General features: G+C 49.0%; 1 protein-coding gene across 1 annotated transcript; it reads left to right on the plus strand.

Annotated features, from left to right (window-relative positions):
* Positions 1-680: 680 nt before the first annotated feature.
* Positions 681-18,430, plus strand: C7H8orf82 (chromosome 7 C8orf82 homolog). The gene is made up of 3 exons (XM_063129940.1): positions 681-852; positions 11,165-11,213; positions 17,720-18,430. Exons 1-3 carry the CDS (start codon positions 712-714, stop codon positions 18,172-18,174), a joined length of 645 nt encoding a protein of 214 aa, XP_062986010.1. The 5' UTR covers positions 681-711; the 3' UTR covers positions 18,175-18,430.
* Positions 18,431-20,687: the final 2,257 nt, after the last annotated feature.

Genomic DNA, 20,687 nt, shown 5'->3' on the forward strand with positions numbered 1-20,687 from the left:
TGCAACTGTTAAAGATACAGGAGCCCTGTCCTCCTTTTCATATGGTCACCCTACCTGAGGGTTGCGAGCTATCTCCAGTATTCGAGGCAGTAAGCCTGTGTGCACCAGTTGCTGGGGAACATGGGTGGGAGGGTGCTGTTGCACCATGTCCTGCTTTGTTGGTCCCTGGCCACGGCTGGTTGGCCACTGTGTGAACGGAGTGCTGGACTACATGGACCCTTGGTCTGATCCAGCATCAGGGCACATCTTATGTTCTTAATATTGTATTTTGTATTTGTATTTTTAACTTGTTGGTTGTTTTATGATGGTTTTAATTTTTGTGAACAGCCCAGAGAGCTTCGGCTATTGGGCGGTATAAAAATGTAATAAATAAATAAATAAATAAATAAAAAATTAATGTGTGCAGGTGTGTTTAAATTGGCAACGCAATGAGCAAGTATGGACAATTGAGAAAAGACCGTCTGGGCCACCGAGGGGTGGCTTATGGATAAGGGCTGCCTAGAGTCAAAACGGGGCTCATTCTTTCCTTAGGAAACACTTGCCTTGGTTGAAGTTGTCGGGCGGAACCTTTCTGCGCGCCTATAGAAGGCTTCGGGGGAGGTGGGAACAGGTCCTTCGTTGCACCGGTCCCCCAGAGTTTTTTTCCGTTTGGGCCTGGCCGAATTCCCAGCTGGGTTCTGCTCGCTGCTGTTGTCGAGAAACGAAGCCGGGATGCGGCTGCTGAAGGGCGGCCTTAGCTTCCTGCTGCGGCCGGGGATCTGTCGCGGGCCCGGCCGGCCCCTGTACCAGCAGGGCCAGAGCCCTTCGCCCCGCACCCGCGAATACTTCTACTATGTCGACCACCAAGGACAGGTATCCGGGGGAAGGGGGAAGGGACTTTTGGGGGGTGGGCTGCATCAGGAGGACGCTCCGGGATGTCTTGGCTACCACAGTGGGGCAGGGGCGGGGGAAGGTACTTCGTATACACGTGTAAAAGTCCTCTCAACCGAGGTAGGCACGAGATGGGGGTCTCCCAAGGATCTGTATTGGGGTTGGTGCTATTTAGCTCACTCCTAAATGATCTGGACTTCAGAGTTAGCCGAGTTATCCAGGGTGGTGGAAACCTCCAAGGCCAAGCTCCAAAAGGGTCTCTAAACTGGATGACTCTAAACTAGGGCTGCGCTCCGCTTCTCTTCGGATCGGAGAAGCAGAAGCGGATTGGGGAGCTTCGCCTCCCCTTAAGGCGGAGGCGAAGAGGATCTGGGGGGGGGGGGACAGCGGAGCAGAGCGGATCGAGATGAAGGCGGATCCTTCGCCTCGATCCGGAGTGCTGGAAAAAAGGTAAGCGGGCCTTACCTGGCATTGCCGCCGCCTGTGTGGCGACGGCGGCAGAGCCAGGGGAAGGGGGTCTTACCTGGTCCGTCGCAGCCCGTCGCTGGCTTCACTAGAGCTCGCGGCTCAACCCGAGGCCTATAGTACTGGGTTGAGACGCGGGCTCTAGTGAATCCGCGAAGGACCAGGTAAGTGGTATGCGCGACGGGGGGTTTACCTGGCCCTGTCGCTGCCGCCCGTTTGGTGACGACGGCAGAGCCAGGTAAGGGGGCAGAGGGACAGGGTCTTACCTGCGTCTGTCCATGGTCCGGCAGCGGCTTCAACTGAGCCTGAGGACTCAAGTTGGAAGACCAAGCCGGCCTGGTTTTCCTGTTTGAGTCCTCAGGCTCAGTTGAAGCAGCCGCCGGACCATGGACAGACGCAGGTAAGGAGGGTGGGGGGCCCTCCGGATTTGGATCCGGAGCTCCGCAGCAAAGCGGACCACTGGCGGAGCGGAGCGGACCCAATCCGGAAGTTGCAGATCGGGATCCGAAGCAGATCTGGGGGGGGGGGGGGTTATCAGTGCACAGCCCTACTCTAAACAAAATAATTTCCAAAATTTAACTCTAAACTCAAAATAGCAAACGAGATTCAATACAAAAAAGTGTAAAGTGATTTGGATTTATTTATTTATTTATTTTACTGCTCCCATCATTTTTGTCTCAAAAAGGATATTGCAGAGCTAGAAAACATTCAGAAAAAAAATATTTGGTGGGATGGGAGATGGAGCAGCTTCTCGTCAAAGAAAGGATAATATGTTTAGAATTATTTTTTTTAGTTTATTATTATTATTATTATTTATTTATTTATTTATTTATTTATATAGCACCATCAATGTACATGGTGCTGTACAGAGTAAAACAGTAAATAGCAAGACTCTGCCGCATAGGCTTACTATCTAATAAAATCATAGTAAAACAATAAGGAGGGGAAGAGAATGCAAACAGGCACAGGGTAGGGTAAGCAGGCACAGGGTAGGGTAAAACTAACAGTATAAAGTCTGCACAACATCAAGTTTTAAAAGCTTTAGGAAAAAGAAAAGTTTTTAGTTGAGCTTTAAAAGCTGCGATTGAAGTTGTAGTTCTCAAATGTTCTGGAAGAGCGTTCCAGGCGTAAGGGGCAGCAGAAGAAAATGGACGGAGCCGAGCAAGGGAAGTAGAGGCCCTTGGGCAGGCGAGAAACATGGCATCAGAGGAGCGAAGAGCACGAGCGGGGCAATAGTGTGAGATGAGAGAGGAGAGATAGGAAGGAGCTAGATCGTGAAAAGCTTTGAAGGTTAACAGGAGAAGTTTATATTGGATTCTGAAGTGAATTGGAAGCCAATGAAGAGATTTCAGAAGCGGAGTAACATGGTCAGAGCGGCGAGCCAAGAAGATGATCTTTGCGGCAGAGTGGTGAACAGAAACCAACGGACTGATGTGAGAAGAAGGAAGGCCAGAGAGAAGAAGGTTGCAGTAGTCCAACCGTGAAATAACCAGTGCATGAACAAGCGTCTTGGCGGAAGAGACAGACAAAAATGATCGAATCCTGGCAATATTATACAGGAAAAATCGACAAGATTTAGCTACTGCCTCAATATGAGGAATAAAGGAGAGCGAGGAGTCATATATAAAGCCAAGGCTACGAGCTTCCTTGACCGGAGTAAGCGTAACATCATTGACAGTAAGAGAGAATGAGAGATGAGGAGAAGGTTTAGGAGGTTTAGACATCTAAGTTTAGACATTAGATGGTTACAGGGGAGACAAGATAGAGATTTGTGGTGCTGCTGATGATGGAGAGTGTTAGAATTTTGGGTCATCCTCTCCAACAAAATGGTATATGCACACGCAGAGTGCTAAAAGAAAGGAAGTTTGGGGTAACCTTGAGTGGGTTTATCTCTGGAAGAACTGCGAATTCAGCTCAGTTCTGGTATTCAAAACAATTCCCTGTGCTCAGCAGCTATTCAGAGGCACCCCGTTCTGTGCCTTTTGCACTGCCATCCCAATTGGTGGATCTCGAGGGTCTAATCAAACATTAAGTCGATCACATAAACTTGCAGTCTGCTCTCCCCTGTTCTAAACATAACAGTAAATCACTAACGAAATTGTCCTCTAGGGCTGAATTATCCTAGAGAGGATTAAATTCTGGATTGCATCCCATACCTAAGGGAGCAGATGTTCCCTATTAAACTGGCTTCCCTGCTGCACATTATTATTCCGTGGGCTTGTCCCTTTGATGGGTCTTATCCAGAATGGTTCCCAACACTTTAATTTTAAAAGGGGAGCACTCTTGTCTTGTTCCTAGGTAGAGCGAAAAAGCTGCAGTAAATGTAACGTATTGCCTTGCCATTCCTTAAGATGAAAATGTGTGGCTCCAACAGTCAAAGTGATGAGCAGATTTCAAAGTAAGAGCTTCTTGCTAATGTGGGTGAATAGGTGCCATCAAGAATGCCATCCGTTGGCAGCTAAATGACAGTGCGATGGAACCTCTCAGGTTCAGGGACATCCTTCATAAATGTGGTTTATAGCTTTTAAACAACCCCGGAAGATGTATGCAACAAAGAAATCAAAGGATCTGGCAGCACCTTAAAAATGGACTAATTGATTTCAGTACATCCTTCTGTAAGCCAGAGCTTACTTTCTCACATGCTTAGACAGTGAAGATGAAGAACATTACCTCTTCAGCTGATTAGTCAGTCTTTGAAGTAACACAGCACTCTTCAATCATTGCCACTCAACTCAGACATAGAATCATAGAATAGCAGAGTTGGAAGGGGCCTACAAGGCCATCGAGTCCAACCCCCCTGCTCAATGCAGGAATCCACCCTAAAGCATCCCTGACAGATGGTGGTCCAGCTGCCTCTTGAAGGCCTCTAGTGTGAAAAATGAATTTAAAAGGTTCATTTTCCACTACCCAAGGGTGTTTATCCTGTGCATGTAGAGTTAGGAGTGTGTGTGGATGTATGCAAGATGGTTTCTTGGGGTTCTCAACTGTAGGATGACCATATGAAAAGGAGGACAGGGCTCCTGTATCTTTAACAGTAATGTAGGAAAGAGAATTTCAGCAGGTGTCAAATGAAGCGGGTGAACTTCCCTCTTCATCACAACTTCCAAATCACGTGAGGTACTGGTTCCTCTCTATTCGGCCCTGGTTACGCCTCATCTTGAGTATTGCGTCCAGTTCTGGGCTCCACAATTCAAGAAGGATGAAGACAAGCTGGAGCGTGTTCAGAGGAGGGGGTCTGAAAACAAAGCCCTATGAAGAGAGACTGAAAGAACTGGGCATGTTTAGCCAGGAGAAGAGAAGATTGAGAGGAGACATGAGAGCACTCTTCAAATACTTAAACGGTTGTCACACAGAGGAGGGCCAGGATCTTTTCTATCCTCCCAGAATGCAGGACACAGAATAACGGGTTCAAGTTACAGGAAGCCAGATTCAGGCTGGACATCAGGAAAAACGTCCTGACTGTTAGAGCATTACGACAAAACATCAGGGGAAAAAATCCTCACTGTTAGAGCAGTATGACAATGGAGCCAATAACCTAGGGAGGTGGTGGGCTCTGCCACACTAGAGGCATTGAAGACGCAGCTGGAAAGCCACCTTTCAGGGATGCTTCAAGGTGGATTCCTGCATTGAGCAGGGAGTTCGACTCAATTATTATATTATTATTATTACATTTATAATACCACTCCATTGCCGAAGCTCTCTGGGCAGTTTTCAATGGCCTTCTAGGCCACTTCCAACTGGATCGTTCTATGATTCTAGCCTGGAGAAGAGAAGACTGAGGGGGGACATGAGAGCACTCTTCAAATACTTAAAAGGCTATCACACAGAGGAGGGCCGGGATCTCTTCTCGATCCTCCAAGAGTGCAGGACATGGAATAACAGGCTCAAGTTACAGGAAGCCAGATTCCAGCTGGACATCAGGAAAAACTTCCTGACTGTTAGAGCAGTACGACAATGGAATCCATTACCTAGGGAGGTTGTGGCCTCTCCCACACTAGAGGCCTTCAAGAGGCAGCTGGACAACCCTCTGTCATGGATGCTTTAGGGTGGATTCCTGCCTTGAGCAGGGGGTTGGACTCGATGGCCTTGTAGGCCCCATCCAACTTTACTATTCTATGATTCTATGATTCTGCAGCTTTAACTGTTGTGTTGAAGGGGGAATTTCACCCTCTTCCATTGACACCTGCTGAAATTCCCTTTTCTGCATTACTGTTAAAGATACAGGAGCCCTGTCCTCCTTTTCATATGGTCATCCTACTCAACTGGACTCATTCCCCCGTCTATTCATTCATTTCAGGCATTAAATATAGTCCCCAGGCATATTTAAATGGGATACTCCTGGAGTTCCCACAATTCTTAGCCACAATGTCTGAAGAATTACATCCTGGATAGGCCAAATGTCTATTTATGGAAGGTGGTAAGAGGAAAGCCCTGCAGCAGGTGTGAACATTGTGTCCTCTTCACCTCTCTTTCTTGCAAGACATAACTGAACTACACAAACATTGTAAATAGCAGTGTATAAATACCATTAGAAAAAAATCTAAAAGCCACAGTAGAGTCATGCTTTCATTAGGACCAAGTAATTTGTCACAAAATGGTGTGAGAGCCAGTGTGGTGTTATGGCTAGGGTGTTGTACTGGGAGTTGGGAGATCCGGGTTCTAGAATCATAGAATAGCAGAGTTGGAAGGGGCCTACAAGGCCATCGAGTCCAACCCCCTGCTCAATGCAGGAATCCGCCCTAAAGCATCCCTGACAGATGGTTGTCCAGCTGCCTCTTGAAGGCCTTGAGTGTGGGAGAGCCCACAGCCTCCCTAGGTAACTGATTCCATTGTCGTACTGCTCTAACAGTCAGGAAGTTTTTCCTGATGCCCAGCTGGAATCTGGCTTCCTGTAACTTGAGCCCGTTATTCCATGTCCTGCACTCTGGGAGGATGGAGAAGAGATCCCGGCCCTCCTCTGTGGGACAACCTTTTAAGTATTTGAAGAGTGCTCTCATGTCTCCCCTCCATCTTCTCTTCTCCAGGCTAAACATGCCCAGTTCTTTCAGTCTCTCTTCCTAGGGCTTTGTTTCCAGACCCCTGATCATCCTGGTTGCCCTCCTCTGAACACGCTCCAGCTTGTCTGCGTCCTTCTTGAATTATGGAGCCCAGAACTGGACGCAATACTCTAGATGAGGCCTAACCAGGGCCGAATAGGGGGGAACTGGGACCTCGCGCAGACTTCCTTTCAGCAAGTCCTGTGGAGCAGGACATCACAGTGTTTGTGCCCCATAGTGGGATCGATCTGTCTCTTGCTTGGCCATCCTTCATAATACCCCAGATCTGCTATTTCATCTTGCCTCATGGTTGGGCTGCCATTGCCACTGATTCAGGAACCTTGATGGAGGGGCAGCCAGCATCCTGGTCTAGAGTAAGGCGGCCAATTGTCCTCTCTTACAGAGCAGGGTCCTCTATTGGAAGGTATCCTCTGTTTGAAGGGCTGTGCTGTTTGGTACCAGTTTAGAGATAAAAAACGATAACTGTTTCCCATCACCAGTTCACACCTGGGCGACAGCCTGAACAGGCAAGCACACCGGTCGCCTGGTGACAGTCTTCTGCGCGACGGTGACCTGGTTGTCTTTCTGTTTCGATTATAAAAAATATTTCTAAATTTGCCTATATGTATTAATCAGCATATGCAAAGTAGGGCCCTCTTTTTTGGCAACGCATTTCCCCTCCTTGGGAGATTCGTAAGTGGCCGCTAAATGTTGTAAACCGCCCAGAGAGCTTCGGCTGTGGGGCGGTATATAAATGTAATTAAATAAATAAATAAATAATAGACCTGGATCTCCCATGCGGCAGGGTGAAGTTGCCTGCTTCAGGCAGAACCAGTGGAAGATGGGAGAGGTGAAAGCTGGAATTGGTTCCACCGTAGCTGGCAGGAGTGGGGGGTTGGGGGGTGTAGGCAAGCAGCAAAATATCTTGTGCCAGTAACTGCTTCTCACTCCATCAACCTAGCTTGTTGTATAGTAGCAAGCATATTGATAGCACAGTAAAACCTTGGTTCTTCTCAATCTAACAGTCAACATGAAGGTTTCACATTTACCTACATGGTGGGCACAGTGGGTGAAGTCAGCCTTGAGTACATGTAGCGGGCTTCTCCGAGCATCTCTCTCTCCCAAACTGATGAAACCCTGGCCTTTTATAACCCCCATGAGGCCAATGACCTCATCCTTAGTTTCAAACCTGGTTCTACCACCATCCCCGTTTCCCTCAGTGTAACTGGGTCTGCTACTTGTTGTAGTTCCCAAGCTGAATAGGAGACAACAGTGTGATATGGCTGCAAGAAAGGCAAATGCTATTTTGGGCTGCATTAATAGAAGTATAGCTTCCAAATCACATGAGGTACTGGTTCCTCTCTATTTGGCCCTGGTTAGGCCTCCTCTAGAGTATTGCGTCCAGTTCTGGGCTCCACAATTCGAGAAGGACACAGACAAGCTGGAGCGGGTTCAGAGGAGGGCAACCAGGATGATCAGGGGTCTGGAAACAAAGCCCTACGAAGAGAGACTGGAAGAACTGGGCATGTTTAGCCTGGAGAAGAGAAGATTGAGGGGAGACATGAGAGCACTCTTCAAATACTTAAAAGGTTGTCACACAGAGGAGGGCCAGGATCTCTTCTCAATCCTCCCAGTGTGCAGGACATGGAATAACGGGCTCAAGTTAAAGGAAGCCAGATTCCAGCTGGATATCAGGAAAAACTTCCTGACTGTTAGAGCAGTACGACAATGGAACCAGTGACCTAGGGAGGTTGTGGGCTCTCCCACACTAGAGGCATTTAAGAGGCAGCTGGACAACCATCTGTCAGGGATGCTTTAGGGTGGATTCCTGCCTTGAGCAGGGGGTTGGACTCGATGGCCTTGAAGGCCCCTTCCAACTCTGCTATTCTATGATTCTATGAACACCTGGACAGAGGTCTCCCTGCCAGGTTAAGCTACATGCTGCTTCCAGCACTTGACCGACCCATTTGTGGCAGCCTCCCTCCGTTTCAAGAATATATTCCATTACTCATAATAACCGAACTAGTCACACCTACAAGATACAATCAATTCAACCCACTACAATGCATTTTCCGCTACACCAGCACCACTAGATTTTGTCTGTTCTTGTGGACCATCAATCTAACAATACAGATGATGTATCCTTCTCTAAAGACTAATACACATTTCTGCTTCCCCAGTGTTATAACTCCTAGGTATGAAAGGAAGTCAAACTGTCCATGGGGGCGAAAGACTATCCTAGCAATGGAACCACTCGGCAATGTCAGCTTTGGAGCAAAATGTTAAGAGCCCCCTCTAGGATAGATCTAAAACCAGCTACGCAGCAGAGCCACTGAGCGCTGGGGAAGTGCCGGTTGGCTCCGTTCCAAGCCTTGGGGCTGTTTGGGACTGGTTTTAATCCATTAGCGTTAACTGACGATTCACACACTCGCCTCCACTGCATTAATGGTGTATCGAATTAGTGCTGAATTAATCATTATGGGAGAGATTAGGCATTGTAATTAGTGTTAAAAGAAGAGTTTGTGGCTGGCCTGGTGCTCTGGAAATTAACAGTTCTGAAGAATGCAGAAAGTCTCCATCGCAGGCAGGCAGGCCGCTCCGCTATTGGTATTTGCCAGACAGTTAGAAGCTTCCTTCATAGAATCATAGAATAGCAGAGTTGGAAGGGGCCTACAAGGCCATCAAGTCCAACCCCCTGCTCAATGCAGGAATCCCCCCTAAAGCATCCCTGACAGAGGGCTGTCCAGCTGCCTCTTGAAGGCCTCTAGTGTGGGAGAGCCCACAACCTCCCTAGGTGACTGATTCCATTGTCGTGCTGCTCTAACAGTCAGGAAGTTTTTCCTGATGTCCAGCTGGAATCTGGCTTCCTTTAACTTGAGCCCGTTATTCTGTGTCCTGCACTCTGGGAGGATCGAGAAGAGATCCTGGCAAACAGACTCCCACATACACGTAATAATGTCTCCATCCTAGCTCACCCCTCTCCTTTGCTCAACAGTGAGGGGCCAAGACCAGGTGAAGAGGCCCTTGGGTGCCGTGAGGGTTGGCGGACTGTTTGGGGGCTGTGTGTCATTGAAGCCGTAAGGCACACTGTGTCATCTGCCAGCATTTGCCTACGAAAGGTGGGCCCGGGCAAATGTATTTATTTGTTTGCTTTATACCTTCCCCTTTCCACAAAGTAAATGGTGCTCAAAGTGGCTAACATGGATGAGAACCACAATTTAAAATAAAAAACTTCATTAAAACAACCAATTAAAAAATACCACAATAAAAGAATAAAAATGGCACCCAACCCAGCAGATGAGCTTACATGCCAAAGGCGTACATGAATAAAAACGTCTCCGCCTGCGGGCAGAAAAACAGCACAGAGGGAGCCAACCCGGCCTCCCAATGCACGGAGTTCCAAAGCCTGGGAGCAGCCACTGAGAAGGCCCTCTCTCCATTCTCACAGCCTCCCAAAATCTTGTCTACTCAATAATAATAATAATAATAATAATAATAATAATAATAATAATAAATAATTATTATTTTTGTGAACTGCCCAGAGAGCTTCAGCTATTGGGTGGTATAGAAACGCAATAAATAAGTAAATAAATTTTATTTCTGGATCGAGGCGGGGAACAATATTAAATACAATATAATACAGGATCTCTTCTTGATCATCCCAGAGTGCAGGACACGGAATAATGGGCTCAAGTTACAAGAAGTGAGCTGGACATCAGGAAAAACTTCCTGACTCTTAGAGCAGCACGACAATGGAACCAGTTACCTAGGGAGGTGGTGGGCTCTCCCACACTAGAGGCATTCAAGAGGCAGCTGGACAAGCATCTGTCAGGGATGCTTTAGGGTGGATTCCTGTGTTGAACAGGGGGTTGGACTCAATGGCCTTGTAGGCCCCTTCCAACTCTGCTATTCTATGATTCTATGAAGCTAGATTCCAGGTGGACATCAGGAAAAACTTCCTGACTGTTAGAGCAGTACGACAATGGAACCAGTGACCTAGGGAGGTTGTGGCCTCTCCCACACTGGAGGCATTCAAGAGGCAGCTGGACAATCCTCTGTCCGGGATGCTTTAGGGTGGGTTCCTGCCTTGAGCAGGGGGTTGGACTCCACGGCCTTAGAGACCCCTTCCAACTCTGCTATTCTATGATTCTACATAAAACTAGTTAAAAGAGCATATAAAACCAATACAATATTTTAAAAAAGAATCACAACATCTTAAAATGCTTAGGTTTAAAATTCACCTGCCGGAAGAAACTAGTGTTTATGGCTGTCTTATTCTTGACATTCATTGCATTATAGAGCACGTTCTGCTCATTGTGGGGGGCCAACATCCAGTATTCAAGCCCCACTTGCAACTGGGTGCCTGGCAGCCCCCTTTCCCCCGCCTGGTGCTAAAGGAACAGCAGCTGTAGCCAAGGCTTTTTGAGGAGCTGACTGCTGGGAGCAAGACGGAGGGACGTTTCTCTTGCTTCCAAACGGGCTGAGGGCCTGGCTGGTAGAATACCACCAGTGAGAACGAGATAAATTCCCAGGCAGCCTTGTTGTCGGATGCTGCCCGGACTTGCTCAACGAACCCAGCATCTTGGGTGCGTGAGCTGGGCTTATGGTCTTTGCCTGCTGGCGAGCACGCTCGGATCCTGCAGCTGTATCCGTGTGACCCTTTGGGGTACCCCCCTCCCCCAGCCCCTATTGGATAAGTGTATTTTGCCGGGCCATAGAGGGGCTGCCTGCTCATTCTGTTTTTCTGTCTCCCCTCCTCCTCTGCCTTCCCCTCCCCTGGCAATATTATGCAGCTTTTCCTGGACGACGCCAAAGTCAAGAACTTCATCACGTGTTTCAAAGGTAATGTCTCTTCGCTGCACCCCAGTCCACCTGCCCGTGTCCTCACATGCAGACATCTTTTCGTCGATGAGCTGAGCAGGGAGAGGTTGTTGGAGAGGTGGTTTAGGAGTCGGGAGGTGTTTACATATGTGGTTGTCATGTCCAAAGGTGAATATTTTCTGGAACAAGGTGTTCCAGGAGATTAGCTCAATAACTGGGCAATGGGTTCATCCATCCTCCCACTTAATGCTGTTAAATTTCATAGAATCATAGAATAGCAGAGTTGGAAGGGGCCTACAAGGCCATCGAGTCCAACCCCCTGCTCAATGCAGGAATCCACCCTAAAGCATCCCTGACAGAGGGTTGCCCAGCTGCCTCTTGAAGGCCTCTAGTGTGGGAGAGCCCACAACCTCCCTAGGTAACTGATTCCATTGTCGTACTGCTCTAACAGCCAGGAAGTTTTTCCTGATGTCCCGCTGGAATCTGGCTTCCTTTAACTTGAGCCTGTTATTCCGTGCCCTGCACTCTGGGAGGATCGAGAAGAGATCCTGGCCCTCCTCTGTGTGACAACCTTTCAAGTATTTGAATTTATATAAAGGACTGTACAATAAACTATTAGATAACGATTTAATAGGCCAACTTCTACTGGCGGCAAGAGGGTTGATTGCCAGGCACTGGAAGGATGGCCCAGGGCTTCACATTGACAACTGGTATCAGAAGATTTGGCAGATGGCCCTTCTAGAACGATTGACAGATAAAATGAGGGAAGTGCGAGGACAATAACACGAAAATAAATTTGTGGGGATTTGGAAGAAATTCATTGACTTTGTGAATAAAGAAGAAGAAGGGGAGAACACCTCCATCACTCTATACAGACATTTGGATAGGATAGGAAGACTAATATTAGAGTGGGGAGTTCACCCTAGGCGGAAACTTGTAATTTTTTATCTGAATCGATATGGAATGTATAGATATATGTGTATATACAAATGATGTAACATTTGACCTCTGTAACCAAAATTACTAATATAAAATAAATAAATAGATAGATAGCAGGGTCACTGGGGTGGTGGCATCGTCATGGAAGGAGACGCGCTACGTTGTGCATTGCGAGCTGGCCTCCACGAGTTGCCGTTGATACGACTTTGGTGCCGAAATAACCGACTGGCAGCTCCTGGCTGCTTTCGTAGCCTCCGGGGCCTCTCTCCCGTCAGTGCCCTTACGACTGAAGAGCTCTTAGTTCTGAAACGGCTCCTCGTGCGCGGCTTTTGGCTTACGTTGCCGGTCTTCGTCAGCTCCGATTCACGCCAGTGAGACTTGTGTGGCAGAACGTCCTGGTGGATCGTGCCCCGTACTAGCCGGGAGTGTCATTTGGATTATCTCAGCCTTCCTCAACCTGGGGCGCTCCAGATGTGTTGGACTGCATCTCCCAGAATGCCCCAGCCAGCGGCTGGGGCATTCTGGGAGTTGTAGTCCAACACATCTGGAGCGCCCCAGGTTGAGGAAGGCTGGTTATCTGCTTCCGTTGGCTGGCCTGAGATTCCGCTTCCATTTTCACCTTCAGTACTTGCCCACAAATCAGGGACTTAAGGTGTGTCAAAGGAGCACTTTAGCCCTTGGACTTTTATTCCTGGAAAATAACTTTTCCTCACAGGTTACGCAAGGTTTGGCAGGCGCTCCCGAGCAGATGGGGTCTTGCTGAACGTCCGCAGTTGTGTAAGCGAGATCTCCCGGTGAGAATTCGAGGATGCTGTGCTAAGCTATCGCATGATCCTGAAAATCCCTGCTTTGACACTTTTATCTTCCTCCGGAACTGCACTCATCCCCTCCCGTGTTCCAGCATTAAGACTGCCGGCGTAATCTTTAATCGGGGGTATTAAAATCCAGGCCGGCTCACCGCCAGACGCAGCAAGGCCCCCTGTCAAGCCACGGAAGCAGTAGCACCCCCCCCGGGGGGGGGCGAAGGCAGCGCTCATGAGATTGCTCACACCTGGTTTTAGTGGGGAGTTTGGGGGAAGTCAAGAGCCATAACAAGCAACCCAGAATGGGAGCCCCATTTATTTCTTCTGCTAATTTATTTATTTATTGCATTTTCATACGGCCCAATTGCTGAAGCTGAGCCAGTGTTGAGCACCAGATGTTCTTCAGCCACGTCCTGCAGCAGTTCCTACCAGCAGCACCCCGACCCCTGATGCAGGCGTTTGCTAATCCATCACCCCTCCACAGTCATACACAGTAGTCAACAAATACTGTCGCAAATCGCTGGCTAAATGAGGCCTCGCAGGGCTTTAAGGCCCAATGATATTTTCCCCGTTGCAGTAGCATTTAAGCTCATAAACCCCTTTTCCTTGCACGCTCCTCCACTTGGGTTAAAACCCATTGAGCGGTCCTTGAGCGTATCCGTCCACAACCTGTAGTTTTGGGTGATACCAGTCCAATGAGTCACGATTACTTTCTCTCCCTCCACTGGTTATTGCATCCAGCATCAGTCAGCGAGAAAAACAAACAAACCTTAAGGTGCAATCCTATGCATGTTTAGACAGGGGGGAAAGGCCTACAGCTCCACTTTTGGGGGGTTTCCATTTCCTCTAGGGTACCTAGTGCCTCGTGTGGCGCAGAGTGGTGAGCGGCAGTTACTGCAGCCGAAACTCTCCCCATGGCCTGAGTTCGATCCCAGCGGAAGTTGGTTCTCAGGCAGCCAGCTCAGGTCGACTCAACCTTCCATCCTTCCGAGGTCGGTAAAATGAGTACCCAGCTAGCTGGGGGAAAGGTGACCGCAACTGGGGAAGGCCATGGCGAACCACCCCACTACAAACTCTGCCAAGAAAACGTCGGCGAAAGCAGGCGTCCCTCTAGGAGTCAGCAATGACTCAAGTGCTTTGCACGAGAGGTTCCTTTCCTTTTCCTAGGGTACCAGATCTTGCCACCACCAGAGGGTGAGGTGGACGCATGCCAGAATAAAGCTTTCTTTGGAGAGACACAATGAATAGATTTTTGCTCATGCTTAGGATGAAATTTTTATCAGAAATTTGGTAGGTTTGGTAAAAATGTGTGAGACCATGGCGGTGATATGTCTTTGGCCTTCCCTATTAGTAAGTGTCTTGGGGTGCATACAAAGGTAATATCTTTTTTTAAAATAGCAACAATTGTAGTTTTTCCTCCTGCAGGCTTCACGACTTTGGGTGTGCTGTCCACCTTTTAAAGTTTTTATTATTATTTTCAAAGTGCGATTTGTACTTTTAAGCAATCAAGAGTTTCATTCACCTTAAAGGGGGTGGGGGCCAGAGAAAAAACACCTGCATGCTCATGCGCAATTACTCTTGTAACCCCATTGGGCCAGAGTCAGTCACAGGTCAGATGTACAACACACACACGGCAAAATACTTGAAAAGTTGCCACACAGAGGAAGGCCAGGATCTCTTCTCGATCTTGTAGGCCCCTTCCAGGATGATCAGGGGTCTGGAAACAAAGCCCTATGAAGAGAGACTGAAAGAACTGGGCATGTGTAGCCTGGAGAAGAGCAGATTGAGGGGAAACATGATAGCACTCTTCAAATACTTCAAAGGTTGTCACACAGAGGAGGGCCAGGATCTCTTTTCGATCCTCCCAGAGTGCAGGACACGGAATAACGGGCTCAAGTTAAAGGAAGCCAGATTCCGGCTGGACATCAGGAAAAACTTCCTGACTGTTAGAGCAGTACGACAATGGAACAAGTGACCTAGGAAGGTTGTAGGCTCTCCCACATGAGAGGCCTTCAAGAGGCAGCTGGACAACCATCTCTCAGGGATGCTTTAGGGTGGATTCCTGCATTGAGCAGGGGGTTGGACTCGATGGCCTTGTAGGCCCCTTCCAACTCTGCCATTCTATGATTCTACTCTGCTATGATTCTATGAAATTGCACGGCAGAAGCCTGCTGTCACTGCACCATGGCTCTGCATCACTGGGTTGCCTTGTGCCTCATCATTCCTTTTCAAATTGATGCATCCCGGAACAGCCATAGTGGGAGGGGGGAACGACCACAGGCTAATATTTTTTTGCGATTTGGCTACAAATGTTTTGAAGAGCATCCAGTTAAGATTTGCTGTTGCTGAACTTTCTATGAAATTGCATGGCAGAAGCCTGCTGTAACTGCACCATGGCTCTGCATCACTGGGTTGCCTTGTGCCTCATCATTCCATTTCAAATTGATGCATCCCATGTCCTGCCCTTTTTACAGTCTCAACCATCATCTTCCTCTTATTATTACTAGAATTAAAAGTGGGGACGTCGGGCCCTGCGTCTAGCTCCCACACCATTGCCTGGCTTGAAGAATCAGCTGTGGGCTTCTGATATGAACAACCACGAGCAGAAATCTTGTTTCCTGCTCGCAAAAGCTTCCTGCCGAAACCGCGCGAGTTTCGCATTGTCCCCTAACACTGTGAACTTGGAATCGGCCTTTTGCCAGCCGTGTTCTTCCCCCTCCGGCTCGACTTCCCCCCTGTGCCGTGTTTGCTGCTCCAGAGCAGCTCCCGGCAAAAAGCAAACATGGTGCCTTTTGCATGTTAATTTCCTTTCCCCAATTACATGGCTGCAGCTGCGCTATTAATAACTCAAATTTACGGCTCATATACCTGCTTGCGCTGTGGTTTGTGCTTGTAAATACTGCTGGGCGGGGGCCTCGGAGGCCACAGTTTTTCAGGCCGGGTGCCAGAGAAGAGAAGAACATCCAGACCGTATGCCAAGGGAACGGAAAACACACAGCAAGAAGGCCCTCCTCCGGCACTCAGAATAAATGGTGCAGATCGACGAGATGTTTGGCTCACGTGCTTGTTTTGATTAAGCTGCTCCATTTGCATTCCTCCATGAGGACGGGCTGCCTGTGGGGTGTTTCACACATGTACGCTGGTGCAGGAAAAGAATAATATGCGCCGTGGATGTCTGCTGCTTTGAGGCATGCGCTCACTGGGGTGCGGTGCTTGGCGGTGGGTTCCCAACAACGGAACAGGCAGTAAAAACAGGTGCTTGTGTGATCTGTGTACGCGCATTGTATAGAATCATAGAATAACAGAGTTGGAAGGGGCCTACAAGGCCATCGAGTCCAACCCCCTGCTCAATGCCGGAATCCACCCTAAAGCATCCCTGACAGATGCTTGTCCAGCTGCCTCTTGAAGGCCTCTAGTGTGGGAGAGGCCACAACCTCACCAGACAACTGATTCCATTGTCGTACTGCTCTAACAGTCAGGAAGTTTTTCCTGATGTCCAGCTGGAATCTGGCTTCCTGTAACTTGAGCCCGTTATTCTGTGTTCTGCACTCTGGGAGGATCGAGAAGAGATCCTGGCCCTCCTCTGTGTGACAACCTTTGAAGTATTTGAAGAGTGCTCTCATGTCTCCCCTCAATCTTCTCTTCTCCAGGCTAAACATGCCCAGTTCTTTCAGTCTCTCTTCATAGGGCTTTGTTTCCAGACCCCTGATCATCTTGGTTGGCCCCCTCTGAACACGCTCCAGCTTGTTTGCATCCTTCTTGAATTGTGGAGCCCAGAACTGGATGCAATACTCTAGATGAGGCCTAACCAGGGCCGAATAGAGAGGAACCAGTACCTCACGTGATTTGGAAGCTCTACTTCTATTCATGCAGCCCAAAATAGCATTTGCCTTTCTTGCAGCCATATTGCACTGTTGGCTCATATTCAGCTTGCGATCTACAACAATTCCAAGATCCTTCTTGTTTGTAGTATTGCTGAACCAAGTATCCCCCTTGTAGACCTTGTAGGCCAGGACTTCCTCTACGTTTCTGTAAGGAACCTCTGCAAAACCACCCTGAGTTTTGTCTCAACTTGGGATGTCTTGTTAACAGATGGTGTAGTGGTGGAAGACGTTTAGGGTATGCGAGGGACCTTAGGTGTATATTGTGATGAGTGGGGGGGAGAATGAGGGGGGCCTCAGGGGAGGGGGAGGTAACCACAGATCGTGGACATTGCCTTGCTGTGGGATCTTCGGATCTGTCAGACAGTTTCCACCCAGTTTCTAGAGAGCCTGGGCATTTTTGCTCGAATTCTTGGGAGCTACCGAATCCATCAGACCTCTGTAAAAGGCACAGGAGCAAGCGTGGAGGGGTGGCTTTCTGTCTAGTTGGTGTCTTTATTTGCAGTAGACCTTCTTCTCCAACCTGGCAGTCTCCAGATGTGTGGGGGATGCTCAGAGTTGTAGTCCAACATGTCTGGAGGGTGTCAGGCTGGGGAAAGCCAAAGTAGTCCTGGGTTCAGTGGCCCAATGGGCTGGCCCTGGATCACGCAGATGCTTTAGTCGATGGCTTTCCCAATCCGCCTCTTAGCCCACATAAGCTAGACTGCCAGTGTCCAGCATCTCGGATGCTCTGAAGGTTCCCCTGGAGTTTAAGGGATCTGTGTCCTTTCTGAATGAAGAGTCATTTAGCAGACGTCAGTGCCTCCCTCTGCTTCTCTCTCTCCTCCAAATCCTCCTGGCTCAAACCAAAACCTGGGAGGCTGGGAATGCAGCAGTCAACCTTTGCTTTCCCTCCCTCCTCCAGAGAAGCAGTTCCTCGTATTCTTCTTCAAGCAACTCAAGCTGAACCAGAGCGGCCGCTATGAGGACTCTTTCCCCTACCTGTCGCCCTGCGGTCGGGAGCACAACTACGTCCGCTGTGACGACCGGCCTGTCGTCTTCACCCACCTCCTGCGGGGAGCGTCTGGGGAGCAGCTGCTGTCTTACTGTGGTGGAGCAGACAGACTGGCAGTGCCCTTCCAGCCCGAGAAGCTGGTCATGTTGCCCGAGAACGGGCGCGTCTACCACCCAGGCCCGGAAAAAGCCGGCGGCGTGGGGCTGGTGAAATCGGCCCTGGCCTTTGAGCTGAGCCCTTGCTTTGAGTACGAGCGGGGGCCCAGCCGACCCCCCACCCATTTTCACTGGCAGGACCAACGCCATGCCCTCACGAACGAATTGCTGCCGTTGATCAGAGACAAAGAGGATGCAGAGGGAGCTTAGAGACAGAGCTCGGGAGTGCTCCGTTCACCCACCTGTGAACCGTCACCTCCTTACCTGAGGATATGGGAGCCCCTGGAGCCAGTCTCTGTGAGGGCGGGGGGGGGGACATTCTTCCCATTATTCCACGTGCCTTTTAAAAAGAAATTCCAAGCAGCCAGATGGATGAAGCCAATAGAAATCTCGCATTCAAGTCCAGCCATCTTCCTGGGAATGATCACAAAGAGAATCGCTGGGAATAAAATGGTTCTCCCCCTTGTGCTGTAGGCCTGGTATGTGTTCAAGTATTTGTGTGTGTGTGTGGGGATAATCTTTATTTATTTATGTATTACATTTCTATACCGCCCAATAGCCGGAGCTCTCTAGGCGGTTCACAAAAATTAAAAACATTCAAAGTATAAAACAAACAGTATAAAACCATAATACAAAATACAATATAAAAGCTCAACCAGATAAAAACAGCAGCAATGCAAAATTACAAATTTAAAACACCAAGTTAAAATGTATTTATAGACTGTTAAAATGCTGGGAGAACAAAAAGGTCTTCACCTGGTGTCTAAAAGCATATAATGTCGGTGCCAAGCGAACCTCCTTAGGGAGCTCGTGCCACAGCCGGGGTGCCACAGCGGAGAAAGCCCTGCTCCTGGTAGCCACCTACCTCACCTCCTTTGGCAGGGGCTCGCGGAGAACGACCCCTGAGGATGACCTTAGGGTCCGGGCAGGTACATACGGGAGGAGGCGTTCCTTCAAATAGCCTGGCCCCAAGCCGTTTAGGGCTTTAAATGTTAATACCAGCACTTTGTATTGGGCCCGGACCTGGATTGGCAGCCAATGGATAAGCATCAGGGGCTTTCATCTCATACGCAAGCTGCACAGAGCTCAGTGGCCTTGGAGACTCCGGCCCTTTGAACACCTATGAGTTATCCTAGGCAAATGGAGGGATTGTCTCTGCCTACTCCCGGGATCCCCTGTGTGTCATTTGGATGCACAGGAACAATCCCGGGATATAGAGCTGGTGTAGACATGCCCTTCAGAGAGGTGATGTAGCTGTGGGCCTTCCAAGGACAGTTCCAGAAAGGACTGCATTCTTTCCCAACTTTTCAGTTACCAGTAGAAACCCAGCTCCTCAATCTGCGATGGGTGTGGTCATGAGTGATCACCATGAAGGAGGGGGTTTCATCCCTCTTCATCTGGGTCACTCCAGCCCCATCTCACAACAATATTTGTGGAGGACGGTGGAAGAGAGAGGAGAGAGGGAGTGCATCTGGGTGATGATCCAGAGAGAGAGAGAGATGGGACTTACGAATTGGCTAACAGAATTGGGCTGAAAGAAAAAGCGTTTGCCTTCTATGAAACGGAGTGCTGAAAACTGGGTTCAAATGAATTGTTTTGTGTATTGGGGTTCAGACCCCGCTCTGCCTCATATTCTTGTCTTTTTGGCAGGATCCTTGTCCCTTGTGACTAGCCACGCCTTCCAGGGCTGCCATTTTGTGGTGGTGCCCTGGACAGTTTCTCAAATTGCCAGATGTGCCCACAGGCTCCAAAATGTTGCCCACCCTGGTTTAGGGATTCCCAGATTGGAGTTTCTGCTGATTAGCAACATAAGACATCTCTCTTGGGCTGAGCTTTGCCCTTGCCACCCTAACATGCTGGGGGAGCCCATAAACTCTCCAGCCAAGCACCTCTTGTTTCTGTTAAGGCAGGCCTCTGTTGCTGTCTCCGTCTCTGGTCCTTGCTAATCCAGAGAAAGGTGTGGGTTGGCATGCGTGGAGTCGGGTAGCCTGCCCCCCCCCCCCACCTTTGCGTTCTTTATGGCCCAGGACCAGCCCAGGGATACAGTGCAGGCATTGTTCAGAGGAGGGCAACCAGGATGATCAGGGGTCTGGAAACAAAGCCCTATGAAGAGAGACTGAAAGAACTGGGCCTGTTTAGCCTGGAGAAGAGAAGATTGAGGGGAGACAGGGTAGCACTCTTCAAGGCCTTGAAAGGTTGTCACCCACAGGAGGGCCAGGATCTCTTCTCGATCCTCCCAGAGTGCAGGACACGGAATAACGGGCTCAAGTTAAAGGAAGCCAGATTCCAGCTGGACACCAGGAAAAACTTCCTGACTGTTACAGCAGGACGACAATGGAATCAGTTACCTAGGGAGGTGGTGGGCTCTTCCACACTAGAGTAATTCAAGAGGCAGCTGGACAACCCTCTGTCAGGGATGCTTTAGGGTGGATTCCTGCATTGAGCAGGGGGTTGGACTCGATGGCCTTGTAGGCCCCTTCCAACTCTGTATTCTATTATTCATTTTGTGGTTCTTCGATACATACTAAACCTCACGACGATGCAGCCACAGCACTCAAACCCGCACGCTGCCTTGCAGGCATTGTGGCCTGCATGTTCTCCCAGCCCATGGGTGCCCTTGGCTAAAACCTCGTGCTGTTGGGAACTGAAGCAATTTATCTCCAAAAGCACTCTCAACATGGGTAGGAAATTGGAATTAGTCAGAGAGCCGAACGGCTTAAGCG

The sequence above is a fragment of the Elgaria multicarinata genome, chromosome 7 (assembly GCF_023053635.1).
Source record: "Elgaria multicarinata webbii isolate HBS135686 ecotype San Diego chromosome 7, rElgMul1.1.pri, whole genome shotgun sequence".
NCBI classification, from domain to species: domain Eukaryota; kingdom Metazoa; phylum Chordata; class Lepidosauria; order Squamata; family Anguidae; genus Elgaria; species Elgaria multicarinata.

What these genes read in the sequence shown, in the direction of transcription:
- C7H8orf82 (XM_063129940.1), top strand. Translation starts at nt 712, where the DNA reads ATGCGGCTGCTGAAGGGCGGCCTTAGCTTCCTGCTGCGGCCGGGGATC. An exon ending in ATGTCGACCACCAAGGACAG is followed by an intron (nt 853 to 11,164) that starts GTATCCGGGGGA and finishes AATATTATGCAG; the next exon opens with CTTTTCCTGGACGACGCCAA. An exon ending in CTTCATCACGTGTTTCAAAG is followed by an intron (nt 11,214 to 17,719) that starts GTAATGTCTCTT and finishes TCCCTCCTCCAG; the next exon opens with AGAAGCAGTTCCTCGTATTC.